Source organism: Thunnus albacares, chromosome 14 (genome assembly GCF_914725855.1).
Source record: "Thunnus albacares chromosome 14, fThuAlb1.1, whole genome shotgun sequence".
In the NCBI taxonomy this organism is placed as follows: domain Eukaryota; kingdom Metazoa; phylum Chordata; class Actinopteri; order Scombriformes; family Scombridae; genus Thunnus; species Thunnus albacares.
Window position 1 is genome coordinate 7,675,618 of NC_058119.1, and position 16,698 is coordinate 7,692,315.

At 44.1% G+C, this 16,698-nt stretch overlaps 1 protein-coding gene across 11 annotated transcripts in view; it reads left to right on the plus strand.

Annotated features, from left to right (window-relative positions):
- The window catches only part of LOC122997302 (sorbin and SH3 domain-containing protein 1), a 40,693-nt gene that overhangs the window by 19,367 nt on the left and 4,628 nt on the right, over positions 1-16,698 (plus strand). For 8 of the 11 annotated variants that reach the window (XM_044373351.1, XM_044373359.1, XM_044373350.1 and 5 more), the window contains 11 exons: positions 1,084-1,167; positions 5,405-5,454; positions 7,572-7,750; positions 12,535-12,599; positions 12,789-12,959; positions 13,599-13,645; positions 14,126-14,240; positions 14,449-14,574; positions 14,705-14,899; positions 15,168-15,695; positions 16,378-16,473. In XM_044373351.1, the coding sequence (XP_044229286.1) occupies positions 1,084-1,167; positions 5,405-5,454; positions 7,572-7,750; positions 12,535-12,599; positions 12,789-12,959; positions 13,599-13,645; positions 14,126-14,240; positions 14,449-14,574; positions 14,705-14,899; positions 15,168-15,695; positions 16,378-16,473 (1,656 nt within the window). The remainder of the gene's footprint in view (positions 1-1,083; positions 1,168-5,404; positions 5,455-7,571; positions 7,751-12,534; positions 12,600-12,788; positions 12,960-13,598; positions 13,646-14,125; positions 14,241-14,448; positions 14,575-14,704; positions 14,900-15,167; positions 15,696-16,377; positions 16,474-16,698) is intronic. The other 3 variants (XM_044373360.1, XM_044373361.1, XM_044373355.1) reach the window with 2 other exon arrangements.

Consider the following 16,698-nt stretch of genomic DNA (forward strand, 5'->3'; position numbering starts at 1 on the left):
TATCAATATATGGATCACATTAAATAGCAACATTTTCTGGGTAATTGACTTGCTTGAAGGAAGGCTCACAACACATACAGTACTCACATGCCCATGTGTACATTAAAGAAGTTATCGGTCCCTATAATTGTTTCTTCTGTCCATTCTGGACAAGAAAATATATGTAAGAGATGGAAAAATGCATTTAAAAAGTTTAGCTGGTGCTAAGTTACTTAAATCAAGTGAGTATCTTACAAAGTTACAGTCTTTTTAGTATTCTCTTGAGGAGGGGTGTAACAGTATGGACCAGACAAACAATAACAGCAACCAATAACTCATTTATTGTACATATGGGTGTGTGAGTAATAGTTCAACATTTTGGGAAATATGCTTATTCACTTTCTTGCAGAGAGTTAGATGAGAAGATTGATACCAATCTCATGTCTGTACGGTCAATATGTAGCTAAAAGACTGCAAAGACTGGAAACAGAGGGAAACAGCCAGCCCGGCTCTGTGAAATGCTAACAAAATCCGCCTACCAGTTACTCTATAGCCAACTAATTAACACATCATAACTAGTTAGTTTCATCTATTCAAAAACTGAAGTGTAAAAATGACAAGTTGTGGTTTTGCAAGGGCTTATATGCTGAACTATTTCTTGACCTGGTGCGGTGACTTCCTTGAGTCTCCGCTAGTACCTTGGCAATCTCACAATGACAACAAGACTCCCGGAAGTGAATGTTGCTGGCCAAATTTTGTTTCCTTTGGACAGGCTTGCTATTTCCCCCTGTATCCAGTCTTTGTGCTAAGCTAAGCTGTTTGGCTGTTGACTCCATACAAACATGAGAGTGGTATCAATCTTCTCATCTAACTCTTGGCAAGAAAGCAAACAAGTGTATTTCCCAAAATGTCATAAGATAGGCTTGAAATAATGAACCTATCCCTAAACTTACCAATCGTAATGAAATCATTAGTTATAGGGATAGAAACATTTGCTAAATCAACAATGTCTGATAGGGTCATTACCTTGGTGTGTATATGCTGTGCTGTCTGAACTGTCTTCTCTTTGTCTTTCTCCTCCTCTTCTTGTTGCCATGCCCCTAGACTCAGGATGTAAGTCCGGAGGATGTAGATTTAGAGAATGAGCCTTGGTATAAATTCTTTTCAGAGATGGAGTTTGACAAAGCGGTAAGTGGTTGCTGTCTTCAAAGTGACAGTATATTGTATTTTATTGCATGTGATAACATCTATGTTTAAATAATGACTAAACAAACAGTGTCTGTCTATAAGGACTACTCCAATTCTACTCCCACTGTCACTTTGCAATATCATCTTGAACAATTTCCTTTTTAATTTCCACATAAAAAGGACTTATGCATTAGAGGAAACTTTGTTTCAACTTGGCTTAATGAGACAGACTACTGATCAGTTTTTATACATCCTTATTTTTCATTATTATCTCTGTTTTTCTTGATTTTTCTTCTTTTTTTCAGATTGTGTATTAGCAATTCTTTTTGCAGCAAACTTTTTTCAACCTACTTGATATAGCTGCTGCCATTCCGCATCATCACCTCATACAATTTAAAAACAAATTTGTTCCCAATAGAGTCGAAAATAGTCGACTGAGATCTATTTTTGCCCTCTTCAAAAGTGTCTCCCAGCAGTTTGTATGTATCTGTGTAGCTGAGTTAGCAAAATCAGCTCAGGTGCTGGCAACAGAAAACTGTCTTACCACTTACCACTATGGTTACCCTTATGTAATTTAGATAATTATTATTTAATACACTGATTATTGATTTGGAGATTTTATTATACTCTGGTAGTAACACAAGTGCTCATAATAAAGGACCAATTAAATTATCACAGGGCTGTTATGAGTTCATCACGTAACACATTGCAATCTCTTGCCAAACGTGGCAACATCCCGGTTCTTCCATGTCGTTAACTCAACAGCTAAGAGGGATACTTTGTTGTGTTCATTTTGAGGTGCACCCCGCCAACTAGAATGCATGTCATAAGCCGGAGGCCTGAACTGGCTGATTCATCCAGAAGTCACTCTTCACTTGGAGAGGCTGCAGTCCACGCAAGCATTAGACTCCAGGATAATCCCAGGCCCTTGAAATAATAATTGCCGCCTGTCTGCTATCTGTATATTTACCAAAATATCCAAAGGGGTGCAGGCATGTTGAAGCAGTTGAAGTTAGGTATACAGTGTCATGACAGATCCATGCCTCGGGCCTTTGTTGGCACCAGACAAGCATGGCACTGGCTGCCCACAAACAGATGTTACTGCTCCTCGCTCTCTGTCAGTGAGGGCCACGCCACCACACCCTGGATAATATGAGGTGGCACCGCTGACTACGACATGAGGTCATGTCCGAGCATCAGCCAGACGCAGGGGTAGAGTCTCCTGTTCCCACTGATAGCCGATTCAGGTTAGTGTATATGTGGAGGAGGTTTAGCGGTGGAGGCGACCGACTTTCTGCCTGGATGGTTGCCAGATGAGCTCGGTTTGATGACTGGCTCCTGTTTAATGTCAAAGTCACTTCTAAAGCTGCACCTGGTATGTGCAGCATTTGACCTTAAGGCTCGGCCAGACACACTGGCTCATTGGAGTTTGATTGACATATCAGTTCACACTCGGTATTACTGAAGGGAAGATATGGTTGGAAGTCTGCAAAAAACGACTGCTCGGGGGTTAAATGAAGAGCTGGCCCCTCTGGCTCTGCTCCACTGAGTTCTTGTTCTTATTAATAACCATCAAAGTGCTGTGGAGAACCATTTCTCCTAATGAAGTAGTAGTATAATAAAAGGAAGCTTCTTGACAGTACTGAAAGTTCATCTGATAACTGTCTTCTTATGATTTCACACTGCTAATTAGTCAGTTGGCAGGCTTACTGGAAGTAATACATTGAATAATCCTATAAGACTGCAATGTTTTTTCTTCTTCTATATCCTTTCCAGTCAAATCATCATCACTCATTTACAAATAGTAAATAGTACTAGTACAATAGCACTTCTAGTCACCTAATAGCAGCTGAATAAGAGTGACACCTGTATATAATCACAGTAATGGTCCTCGTGATTAATATTAACAAGCCCTAGTCCCAGGAGGAGTCAGGAAACACATACAGTGACAGTTACGGTCAAACAGAGGCTCATCGATATACATGGCTATCTGGAGCTGGGATTCCACACATAACTATGGTCAGGAAGAGCATTTTGGCCCCCTACAACCGCCAGAGTGACTCCATCTGTCGAGCATATGCTGACGAGGGGGCTGCTGCCACACTGTCTCAGCGCCGAGTTACACGGAGCCTCTCCACCCCCCCACCCCAACCACCTGACATATTCTAAAGGAGGCAACTCCGTAAGCCCGCCAGCTCATTGTGCTTTCATATTTAACCTCTGTTATACACTTAACCTTTACCTTTAAGCATTTAGCGTAGATGAGATGAGGGGCGCGTGGCTATAACAGGCCCTTCACACTGGGGGAGCTGTTTGTTTTCATGAGAACATGTCAACACAAATAAGGTGCTGGAAAGAATGAGATTCATGTTACCATGACCTACTCATGATCGCTATTTTGAATATGAAAGCGGCATACAGGAGCCCGGCCTCTGAGTAGCCCGGGGACACCTGTTAGGAAACACGCACATGAAATTCTGCATAAACGTTGTCATCGGTGTTCCACTGACTCACCAAGGCCTTCATTCATGTCCATATACAGCTTTAGACATTTCACGCTGTTACTGCTTTAAGCCAGCACTTTCATCCCTCGCGTGTGTCTTTATCTGATAAGTCAAACCAGTGTCAGCGTCTCTCTTTCTCGCTCTCTACTGGATGATAAGTTGTGCAACTATCTCAGCATAATGTGAAGTTTTTCAGTGATATCACTACGGGATTAGTTTGAAATAGTTTTACCCTTTCATATCAAGAAAAGTTCACATAAACTGACACTAATCAGGCATCTTGTAAATAACCAGATTAAGATTCCATTCCTTTACTCCAGATAAGCCGTCCATGCTTGTTTCCTGTTTACTTTCCATTGATGCTGTGTGTGTAAGCCCAATTACCCAGGGGTGTCAGAGGACACTATCTTCTCCCCCTGTTGGAGATGAGATTCAAGGGGGATAGAAGACGTGGCGGCGCAAGGAAGAGCCGCAGATTATTCAATGACACTGGCATGTTCTCCGAGTCAACATGGAACATTTGGCTTTATAAATAGATCAGAATATAGACCTGCCAGACTGATGTTCTGTTCTTTTAAAGATCGGCATTTATTCTGAAGGGTTATTAATGATCATCCTGCCCTGGCAACTAAGTGGAAAGGCATGTTGTGGCAAATGAGCTGTTGAGAATGCTCCTTGTCTGGTCATCGGTGTGGGAATCGGAGGCTTGGCCGCACCGCGGGGAAGTGGATGTGGTATTAACGGCAGGGCCAGGCTGGCTGGGATGGGGATTGTGCAATCGTATTTGCAAACAACACTTGTGCTCTTATTCATAGTGCCCGTGTCACGTCTGTTATTTTTACCTGCTGTGACGTCCGAAAAGAGGAAAGCAACAGAAACAGTGGGCTAAAATTAGTTGCCTCTAAACCATTCAAAATGCTCATGGGCTGGTGCTATCACACTGAATGGCCACCCCTGTGTTATGGAGATAATATCTGTTCCAAAATAACAACTACATATACTGGTATAGTCTCATAACATTTCTTCATTCACTCTGTGCTCACTATTTATTTCTTCCTGTCTTTATGTTTTTGCTCTTTTTTTCTCTAACATTGTTATTTTTATCTTTTCCACAATATGACTATGTTTTACTGTGTTCTTTACTTTGTCAGCAAGCATTCGTGTCTCCTTTTGACTCTGTAAGTGTGTGAGATAGTGTCAAATGTGTGTGTGCGTGCGTGCGTGTATGTGTGTGTATGTGCGTGTGTGTGTGTGTGTGTGTGTGTGTGTGTGTGTGTAATTCGGCCTGCCTGCACCACCAGCTGGTTAATTGTCCCCCGGTCTGGTCCAGTGGTAATGAGAGTGACTCAATACCAGACAAAAGAGACGGCTTCACTGGGAGACAGCAGCCCATTGGCTGAGCCTGTGACAGCCCCCTCCCCACATGGGCGCCCCCTGACCGATGCACACCCACCCGCCCACTGCCCCCCTCCCCTCCCCTCCACTCTCCTCACTGCCGCTTGTTTTCTCCAACTTGCATGCAGGCCAAAACACACGCTTACTCCTCCATGCCAAGCCCAGTTCATAGACGCTAAGAACCCCGGGTGCTGGAGACAGAAACCCAGAGCAGCGAGTGAACGACAGAGAGGAAAAGCAGAGAGAATCTTGCCACAGCTAATGCTCCTGTTTCTGTTCTAGCTGGAGGAGACCTTCCTGTGGATCTATCAATGACTTCTTTGTTTGGTTTGTTGCAGAGTGCCCCCTCTTTCAGCCCCCTGGAAACAGCCTCCGACCTGCAGCAGTAGTAAGTCCATGCTTCTCCTTCTTTTATGAATACTTGTGCTTTAAATCTTGCTTCCTCCTTCCATCATGTCGGTGATTATTTAGGGCATGTTATGGGGATAAATGTCAGTGTGAGATTTCTCCACCCTGCAGAGCTTGCCCGCCTACAGCGGGGGGACTCCTGCTTCCTGAGGAGATCCTGTTAATAAGGCAAAAAGCTACCAGAACAGTGTGTCCTCTGTCTGTGTTTCATGGTGTTTTTTCAGGGGGGTGGGGGGTTGTAGTGTGGAGACATGGCTGCTATGTGGTGATTTATTTAAAGACAGCAACCTGGTTGTCACTGGGATAGAGGGAACTCTGACGATAGCTGCCCAGCTGCTGCATAACTTAAAAACCGTTATCTCCTTCTGAATGGGTGTGTGTACAGCACTATGAACAGCAACCGGATTATGAAAGAGGATGCTAGCCGATATTTAAACAAAGCTCAGCAAGCCCTTGATCTCTTTTGTTGTTGTCTGATTAGATTGACACCTTCTATTTTTGTTTGTGTAATAAAATGTAAGGAATTTAAGACTGAGCCACGGTGACTGTCTCGTGCTACGGTCCAGGGAAAATAAACTTCTCCCTCCATTTCTCCTCAGAACTTTCCATCTGCTACAATCATTATGTCATCATGGCCAACTATTTGAAAAGGGGTCTCTAATCCAACTTTTTTGTCCATTGATTTGTTGTTGATTTTAAAGGGAAGAGACACTTGATGTAGGGCTGAGAGAAGCTTGGTGGAAGCGCAGCCTCACAAACTTTTCAAAGGAAACCTCAAGTCACAAACAGACTTCCTTCAAAGGAACATATGTTTAGGGCAGGGAGCTTTGGAGACTGTTTGAAATTGGAGACATTTTCAAGAACTTTGCTGTAAAGATAATATTTGATCGTAAAATGCAAAACCATATGTGCCTGTTAAGGTTGATCAGATGAATGAATGAACCTCTAAGTAATTTTATGTGTTTTTGGGGCTGCCATTAGACAGCCATTGTGTGTGCATGATAGTTATTCTTCTAGAAATATGCTACAAAGCTAATATAGCAAGTGGGTATTGTTAGCAGTTGGCTGAAAAACTGTTATCAATAATCATAAATCGTTTGTATAGCCTCACAATAAAAGCTGTCATCATAAGTCAGTAGTAGTAATCAGTGCATTCAATATTCACACTTGCATCTAAAGTAACTCCTCCTCATTACTGATAAACAGATAACATTACAGTTAACCTGCACCAGGTGGAGTCACTGGCTCTCACTCAAGCAACTTACTCTGTTGAGTAAGATTGTGTTAAATCTTGCATTGCTCCTGCACTGTAGATTTCCTGCATGCAGAGCATTTATTTCCTCTATAGCATTTATGTGAATCTTGGAAAGTAACCTAGAACCAACATGGTTTTAATGGCTCTCTGCAGTCAGCAGTTCACATGTTTTTTTTCTAAGAGCTATGAAAGAGCTTCTTGTTGAGGTAGTGAACAAGGAGAGTAATGTATCCATACATATGTGCAAGCTTGTAGAAGTGGTTTGGCAACACAGCAAATGTAAAACACATTTTGGAAAATACATTAGACTTTCTCCTAATGCTGGAGAAATGTGTTTGTATGGCTTTTCTTTTCTTTTTCTTCTTGTTTGTTTCCCCTAGATGACACTGGAGTCTCTGTCAGTTTAACGACCATGTTTGTCTGTACAAATAGAGGAACAGCATAACACATGAGCGGCATGTGAAAGAGAGTAAACCTGAGAGTTTTACAGGTGCAATGCAGGGGCTGATGCACCATGTGGGAATGTTCAGAGAATATTTATAGAAATCTGTCCTGTTGGCCTCTCTGGAATGCCAAGATATGTGTGGTAGCGAATGCCTTCCCTCAACATCAGCCTCCAAATTCTGCACTTTCTCAAGTTTGGTTTTTCTGTCTGATTATTTTGTCTCCCACAAGTCTGCAAAGGCAGGAATTACCTCAAGATATACTAAATAAGAACCATATGACAGCTCATTAACCAATTTGTATGCCTCTGTCTATCATAAAAAATATGTTACACAATTCCCTCGTATAAATTAGACTGTGTTTAATTAGCTGTCTGCGTTCTTCCCACCACTGTCTAGCTCCTCGAGCAAGTCTGGACACAGCGAGGTGGAGAAGGACGGAGGATCATCCACAAGCGAGCCTGCGGCTCCAGACTGTGACCGCCATGTTTACAAGAGTGTCCTAGAGGGCGGCGACATTCCCTTACAAGGTCTACGGGCCCTAAACAAGCGCCATGGCAGCTCCTCCTCCTCTAAAGGTAGGATACTAACTACTTCACACATGTGGCCAGTAAAATGTCAGGTGTGTGTTTATGTATGTGTACGGGGGGCTAGATGGTAGACCATTTAAAGGCTGTTCCTGCTGAGACAGAATCAATGAGTTACAGACACTGATGTTGGACCGTTGGAAGTGTCAGACAGGGATACATGTGTTTCCGTTTACCTTTCTGTTGGAATCCACACATTTTCTTTGCTCCCAGACGTCACAGCATTGGCCAATCACCTCGCAGCATTCATTCCCCTGGCAGCTTTTGATTTATTATTGATGCCATGGATGTTTTCATCAAACGTGTGCTGGCCATCTGCATTGGAAAACTCATCAAGAGAGCAAGGTTGTCTCTCTAACTCGATGGAAGCTAACCTTGGGGATTTTCCCCCTCTTGCTCCAGTTGTGAGCCGCCAGTCGCTAGGCAGGCTTAGGGCAAGACTCCAGAGCGTTCCAGCGCCAGGGAGGGGATGGATGAGGAGGGACGAGCGAGATAAACAGAGCTGTGCTCTTCACAACCCGGCTGGACAGGGGTGAGATAAACAGGAGGGACACAGAGGGTGGGCAGGCATGAGGAAGTCAGCTGTCAGTGTGAGGTCAGGGGCTGGAATGCCTGCGCACATGGCCAGGGAGAGAAACGCTGGGGGAGGAGAGGAGAGGAGATGTAAGGAAGAGAAAGGAAGGGACAGATCAGGCTCAGGGACAGTATGACCCAATGCATGTCATTACATGACATCTGGAAAGACACACCAGAGAAGTAACTTTCCACTGAGAGTTTAAGTTTGGTATACTTCCACAACATCTTATCTAAAAACTAAATATGAATAATTTAAAAGAGGACTAACTCACTGATTCATTTCAGAGGTCTTGGAACAAATATATATCAAGATGTTTCAGCTTTTACTCAGTTGAACTGGAGACCCATGCAGTAAATGGATTTGGCACTCTGGTCAACTGACTAGCACGCTCCTTCATTAGCCTCCAGCCAGAGGCACCACCTTGTTCATTAGAGTCTGTTACTGTTCATCAGGCACAAGGTAAAGTGTAGACAACCCCAAAGAAATAACTGAGTGCTAGAAAGCAAAGACTTCGTCATGTGTTTCTGTCATGCGCTCATAAAATAAAAAAATATCTCTATTAATCTTTGTGTTTTAAAGAACTGAGCCTCCTTGAGGACTTTTTAGTGGCCAGAATGATAACTCTTCACTTCCCACATGCCATTGATATAGTAATATCAAGTTTACTTCCTCGGTGTGTGTTTGTCTGGTAGATATAATTGTGACAGATGGGTCACTCATGCTGCAGAAGTGTCTCTCAGCATGTGAAAGTGTTATGTCATTTCCCGGCTCCATCTGTAGCGCTATCATGAGCTCCCACTACAGCCAGGAAATGACATGAGTTTTCTCAAAGGGTTTTGACAGTCATATTTTACCAGGATACAAAAATGTATCCTGACTCAGGATACATTTTTTTTATTTACAACCATGTAAGGGAGCAGTGTATTAACAGCTGTGCCACAGGCCATTTATCACTGCAGCCTCCAGTCTAATTGCTAAAAGTAGAGGAGAAGAATGAATGTGGGAGGTTGAAGCGGGCCATGCAGCTGTCATGTGGGAGAACATTTTTGCTCTAACATGAAAAGAAGAAAAGATGTGAATAGGTTGGGTTTTTTCTCTTTGTTTTTAAAATGTTTTGATACTGCAGTCAGTGTTAAGAATTCCTACGTGACCTCCAACATCACATAACATTTCATGGCATATTGCTCTTTTAATACTTTGTTTCACTGTTTATGTTGCGGTTTACAGTGATTGATTATACAGGAATCTGTTAGATTGTAGATTTCCCCTTGTTCCGTTTTAACAAAGTTCTTCATGCTACACTGCAGTACCATGCTGTTAGTTTAACAGTCATCTATTACTTGATGTACACAGCATCAAGCCTGATTCCCCTTCTCATCCACTTTTAATGGAACTTAGTCTTTACTTTAGAAATGTGCCTGACTCTGTTTTAGTGTGTATGTGTGTGAACCTGTGACCATTGTAATCTAATATGTTGTTTATTCTGTTGTCCTGCATGCTTGCCAGTGGATTATAAAGGTGGGAATGGCTATATAATTTCACCCTGCTCCTCTGTAAATAGTCGATCAGTTCTTGCCAGTAATGCAATAGGTAACCAGTGTAAAAGTAAGAAGCCTCTATCTGCTGCCAAAGCCTGCATACCCCAAATCCTGCCCTCTAAATTCAAGCCCAAGCTGCTGCCGCCCAGTGGTGACAGCCAGGAAAGCAGGACTAAACCTGTGAGGCACCCAAAGGCCCACAGCTGTGAGGATCTGTATACAGGGACATGTGATCCAGACTGTGTTGGAGCCGAGGAGAGGGAGAGTGGACAGCATTCAGACTCCAAGTCCAGCTGGGGCACTGAGTGTGCAGACGGCCTCAGGAATGTTTCCCCTGCAATTAGGAGGAGCACATCTGAGTTTTCGAGCCTGTACAGGACCATGCATCACATCCAGCGGCCCAGCTCGGCTGGCTGCAGCCCCAACGGCAGCGTCCGCAGCCTGGCCTCTCTTTTTGAGAGGGCAAAGGGCGACGGTGCTGAAAGGTCAGAGGCTGATGACGGGGGTAACATTCCACGGGACGCCGTGTCGTCACGGGTCAGCGAGTTTGAAATGATCATCCAACAATCCAGCTCAGCGCCCAGCCGCTCCTCCTCCCTGCCCACCCTGCACTCCAGCCACAGCCACAGCCACAGCCCCGCCCACCTCTACATGGCGTCTGCAGTGTCAGCGGAGTCCCTTTTGGTAGCTGACGCCACCCAGACGGATGCCTGCTCCCCAATGGAGGCAGAGGGCAGGCGCACCGGGGAGGAGACCTTGTCACCAGGCAGTGATACTGTGGAGGAGGCCCTCTACTCCTCAGAGGACAGACACAATGTCAGGACTGTGTCCCCCTCTGCCACTGAGGCGGAGGTCGAACAGATCTTCAGGAACAATTCTCCAGAACTGATCCACCCAGCTGTCAGTGGATCCAAGAGTCCCTTAACACTGCTCACAGCATCCCCTCCACAACACAACCACCACCACCACCACCTCCTGCACCACCTGAACCATCACCTCCACCTCAAACCCAGTAAATGCAAAGGTTCCTGCCCAGCCTCCTACACCCGCTTCACCACCATTCTCAGGCACGAGCGGCAGCAGGCCACGGCGCAGCAGGAGAAGCCGCCACCTGCGGAGAAGAGGACCACACTGCCTGGGAACCTCTTCCTTATGGGCCCTGCTCCCTTCAGGTTACGGAAGAACCTGCAGTCCCACCAAGCCCGGAGGACCCTGTTAGCCACCAAGGTGACAACGAGCAACCAGAGGCCCTGCAGCATGTCCCCTGAGCTCAGACCTCTGATCCCTCAGCGTCTGTCCTCCCTGGAGGTCCTGGAGAGGCTGAGTAACGGGGAGGGAGGCAACACTGACCACCTGAATAACGGGCAGGGCTTCGACGCCAACGGGAACCTACTGCAGCCGCTGGCAGCTCACCGCAGAGGTGGCTATCTCCATCCCTTCACCACTGTCACCCTCCTCTCTCCTTGTGTGGTCACTCATTTATCTCGACTCTATCTTCACCTTGTGTCCCTTTTCTCCACAAAGCAACGCCGCCACCCTCCATCTCTAGTCTGTGTGGTGTGTTTACAAAGTGACAGGGAGGCCTCCATCTCATTCTGAGTGTGGTGTTTGGTGCTCTTCCATTTCACTGTGAATGAGTATGGTCCCACAAACCCATCTAAACACTTCAGTGACTGTAGGAGGTTCAGGCAGCTTTTGGTAATGTATATATCTTCTGGTGACATCAGATTTGAGTTGTATGCAAGCGTAGAGTGCTAAAGTCTGCATAAGCATTACATTGATACAAAAATTAGTATCATTCATGTCAAAAAATATCAATATAAACCATTTTTTATGGTTTTAGTTTTATAAAAATACTTAAAATTAAAACATCCAGCCCAAAAAAACAACAATTCCAGCATTAATCTGTAATGTTTATGATACAACATTGCATACCCTCTCTCAAACTGATGTCTCACCATATCTGTATTTGTTTTGTTTTTTTCTGTTTTTCGGGGACTGTTCACATCTGACATCTTTCATTCTCACATTATGAAGGTTTTTCTTAGTCAGACAGGATGTGTCCTGATTTGATTTTTTTATGTAACAGCAGGTACTTGGTTCGTGTACAACTTGTACACAGAGCCAAAACATGAATAGTTGTTTCTTGTGGCCCTCGCCGGGATACAGAGTGAAACATCTATGGTGACATGGCGAGCAAATTTAGTAATGAAGCTTTCTAGCTAATAAGGTGAAACTTCAGTAAAATAATGGATGCTGGTTGGTCGATCAACATCAGTAAAACCATGATTTCATGTTTTTTTTTTTTTGTTGCTAAGACACAGTAGATGGCATATTTTGTTTCCTGTATTCATTTGTTTTTTTTTCATGAACACACATTGGATCATTCTGTGTTCATTCCTATGTGCATGCAGGAATACATTTGGCTTTTTTGATGTGTGTGTGCTTTTTGTTTTAGTGCTGCAGAGATTACATTGTTTGTTTAAAGCATGCGTGATTGTAATTATTGTATATTTTATTATTCTGTTCATTGGAATTAAGGAGTTGACTGCAATATCATCATCTTATGTTTGAAAAGTTTTGTTCTTTAATTGGGTTTGCCTCTGAGGTCGACTGTGAAAATGTTTCACAGTGTAATCCACTTTATGTTTCTGTTACAGACTCATCCCCAGCGCATGGGGAGAGCCAGGATGAAGTGTTGAGGAGGCGTCATGGAGACAAAGAGGTGAATTTCCTCTAAATCTAAGCCAAGCTTTCATAAATTACACCTCACTGACAATGTTTTAGTGAAGACAGCTGTGTTATGAATGAGGAAATCTTACATTTTACATAACAAAGAAGGTGTCACATGAATAAAAGAGTAGAGGAGACCCATATCTGGTGGGACAAACAGTTTAGTCTGTTTCCCTGGCAGAAAATCTTGGAGGAGCAGCGGCGGCTGAAGCGGGAACAGGAAGAGGCTGACACAGCATCGAGGCGACACACGGGCATTGTCCCGACACACCACCAGTTCATCACTAACGAGCGCTTTGGAGACCTGCTCAACATCACAGATAACTCAGAGAAAAGGAAATCAGGCGTAGAGGTACAATAAAGGGCTGTGTCTTATCCTTCTGTAAGCAGGAAAAAGACAGCAGCTGCTTTGTCAGTTTGTGTGTGAGTCAGCCTGCGTGGGGGGGTGATGGGCTTGTCAGCAGGATTTCTTCAGACACAGATGGCTTTCTCCTCCAGGTCAAAAATTCAAAGGGTGAGAACAGCGATAGAAGGCAAAATATGTATTGTTGAGTTTATCACTGAATATTTCCAAATGGCTTCCAGACTTCACTTCCACAGTGCACACTGTAATGTTGACCAGCTACATATCTGCAATAGATCAGTGGTCAGATATTTATATCATTAACTGCACCCTTGTTGTGTTTACCAAGGTGTGCCTGATCTCTTGGCAGGCCAGTCTTACAGTAAATAACCCACAGTAGCTTCTAACTCAGTTTGCTCCAGAGGACAATAACACAGTCACAAGCGTGTCATTCCTGTCGTTGCTAAAATATTTATGCACAGAGGGGGCACTGAAAAGACAAGTCAGGCAGATTTATGTTCATAACAAATAAAAGTATAGAGTACAGTAACCAAAAAGTGAGAAGGGTGGGCATATAAAAGAGTATTTAGTCTTTTGGAAAAAAAAAAACTTTTTCTTTTGACAGTCTTTTTTTTTTTATCTACACAGAGAACTCCAGCTATGGCACGCTTCGACTTCAGAGCAGAAACTCTAAAGTAAGTAGAAGTAATTAGTATGTGTGTATACAATATCAGAACCTACAGCCTCAAAAAGTCCCATTGAGCAGAATGAACATCGCTCTGACACAGCATCAGCTAAAACCAAACTTTACAAGTTTCACAACAGGTGATATTTCTTGCAGGGCAATAGCATTATATTTAACTTTTTCTTTTCATATTGTTGTATTATATCCACCACATATAGATTTACATATGGGCAGAGTAGACATTACTGAAGTAAATGAAGCAGTGGCAGAAAATCTGACAATCACAGGATCACTGTTTAGCATTAGTAGTAATAATACATGTATTCCAAAATGTGAATAAATCCCATCCATCTGATACTCCAGGCAGATTAGCCAGGTAGTGGTGGTAGACACAGGTATGCATGAAGTCACACTTACTTAATTCTCATACTGTAAAATATTATTCCTGTCATTTCATGTAAGTAACTAATCTTTCTGCAACATCTTTTAGGGAATTACCGTTTCAGAAGGGAGACATCGTGTACATCATCCGACAGGTGGATCAGAACTGGTACGAAGGAGAGCATCATGGAAGAGTTGGCATTTTCCCCAGAAGTTATGTTGAGGTACGTGGGCTCTCTCTTCCCTCCATGTCTCACACTTCTTGAAAAGTTAATTTTTTTATTAAAATTCACATTTTCAGAACAGTGACTCATAGAAATAGTTACTATATTTCATTCCTAATTGCAATTCTGAAGACTGGATTCTCGTGCAACTCACAATGTGATTCAGCTTGTTTTCTCACTGAGTTTTGTTTTGTGTCTTCTTGTGCAGCTCCTTCCCCCCACAGAGAAAGCCCAGCCAAAGAAAAGTGTCCCAGTGCAGGTGCTGGAATATGGAGACGCTATTGCCCGCTTCAACTTCACCGGGGACACAGTGGTGGAAATGTCCTTCAGAAAGGTGAGAAAAAGGGATTAATCATTACAATTGTATTAATATGAATAGAGATTCTTTTATGCTTCATTTATCCAAAGAATGAACATTTAATAATATTTACAAATGATCTTCTGAACCTAATGAATGTGTGCAGGGAGAAAGGATTACGCTGATTCGTAGAGTTGATGAGAACTGGTATGAAGGCAAAATCTCAGGCACCAACCGCCAAGGCATCTTCCCCGTCACCTATGTAGAAGTGAACAGACGGCCCCGTGTCAAAAACGGGTTGGAGTATCCCGACCCTCCTGTCAGCCAGTCCCCACAGCGCAGCACCAATGCGTCTCCTCAGGTAAGGACCCAGAAGAAACATTTATTGATGAAGTGGAGGCTGAAACTAGTATTAGGCTGATCCACTACATCTCTGAATTTTTGTGGTCTCCCAGAAATCCTCTGAAGTTTTGTCTCTTCTGTGTTCACCTTGACACCCACCATTTAATTTTGATTTCTTTTTCTAGTGAATTTGTCTCATCTTTCATTTCCTTTTCTTCCTCTCATCCCCTCTTCTTCTCTCTGCCTCCATCTACATCCTCCTCCCACGGTCCTGTTGCTCTAAAAAGCTGTACCGTAATCGCCTGACCACCTCCCCTCTGCCCCTCCCTCGCTCCCCCCGCCGCTCTGTGTCCCCCGAGGTCCACGCCATCTCCTCTGAGTGGATCTCCCTGACTGTGGGAGGCGGAAGCCCTCCTGCCGCCCCCACCCCTCCCCTGCCACCGCTGCCCACAGTGTCCTACCGCTGCGGCGAGTACCTGCCCCCGCCTTACTCTGCCAGCCCCGTGCCTCCCATCACCGGCAGCCCATACTGCATCTCCCCCATGGCCTCACCATCTGCCTCCCCTCTGCCCCCACCGTACCCACCCAGGCCCAACTCCACCACTCCCTTCCTTACGTTCACCCCACCTCAGGGGGAGGACTTCCTGCTCTCCCCTCCCTCCTCACGTCTATCACGCAGCATGAGCCCCTGTGGTGGGCCGGTGCTGGAGGGCTGGCTGAGGGGGGAGAAGGAGTTGACAGAGGGGGAAGGCGCAGAGGGGGACAGGGGCGGTGGCCGCGCAGCCCCGGGCAGCTGGCGAAATAGCCCTGCAGAGGTATCTTCTGCATGGTGTGCCGTGTTGCATCTCAGGCTCACTCTGGAACATGGGCTTTATGGCCACAGTGTGATTCCCTAAAATGGGTCATTGAAGCTGACATTTGTGTGTGGAAGACTAACTTGTAGATTTCACCTGGAGTTGACTTTAGCCGTATGGAGAGATGAATCTGCTGGTTTAGTAAAGACAAAAGAAAAAGGTTAAACCTGGTCACACCGCTCAAGGTTGCAAGTCTGCATGTTGTTGTGTGTGCGCTACTAACACGCAAATGTTTTACAGTGTTGATGTAGACTGTTTCAGATGTCCCCGCTGTCTGTAAGAGGAGCTATTGTGCTGGCATTTACAGGATTGATTCGAGAGCTCACATTACTGAGTCTTCATAAAACTGAGCATATGGTTGCATGTTGTTGTTGTTAAGTTCAGAGGTGTGATAACTTGGATGCCACTAGAGGTTGGAAGTTTATTTAGGATAGTGGCATATTTATTAGTGAGTATTTATAGATTTCACATGTTGGCTCCTGTTTCAAAAGCTGTGGCGAGGTTTAAATTTCTACCTTCAGACTGTGACTGAAGTATGATGAATAGTGACAGCAGGTGGATACAAGATGTGGTGCCATCTCCAGAGTACAGCTTTTTTTTTTTTTTTTTATTTCCCAGCTGATGTGATATTTCTGTTTTGCAGCTTGTGAGGAATGAGATTGACCATCATGGACGGACCTCCAGAAGCCCTGTGATGCTGTTTGACATCCAGGATAACAACAATGTTAACTCATTTGCGGTAAGGTCATAGTTTCCATTTGTCTCCAGGGAAGATTTTCAAATTGAATGTGTAGCATCTAGTTTGTTTTTCAGAGATTAAACCGAACATAACTTCATCAGCTGTTTAACTTTTTAACTCATCACCTTCAAACTCATCTTTAACTCCCATTATGTTTTCTACTTGTGTGATATTAAAAAACTATCCTTTCATTCCTTTTAATACTGCATGTTCATACTGAATATT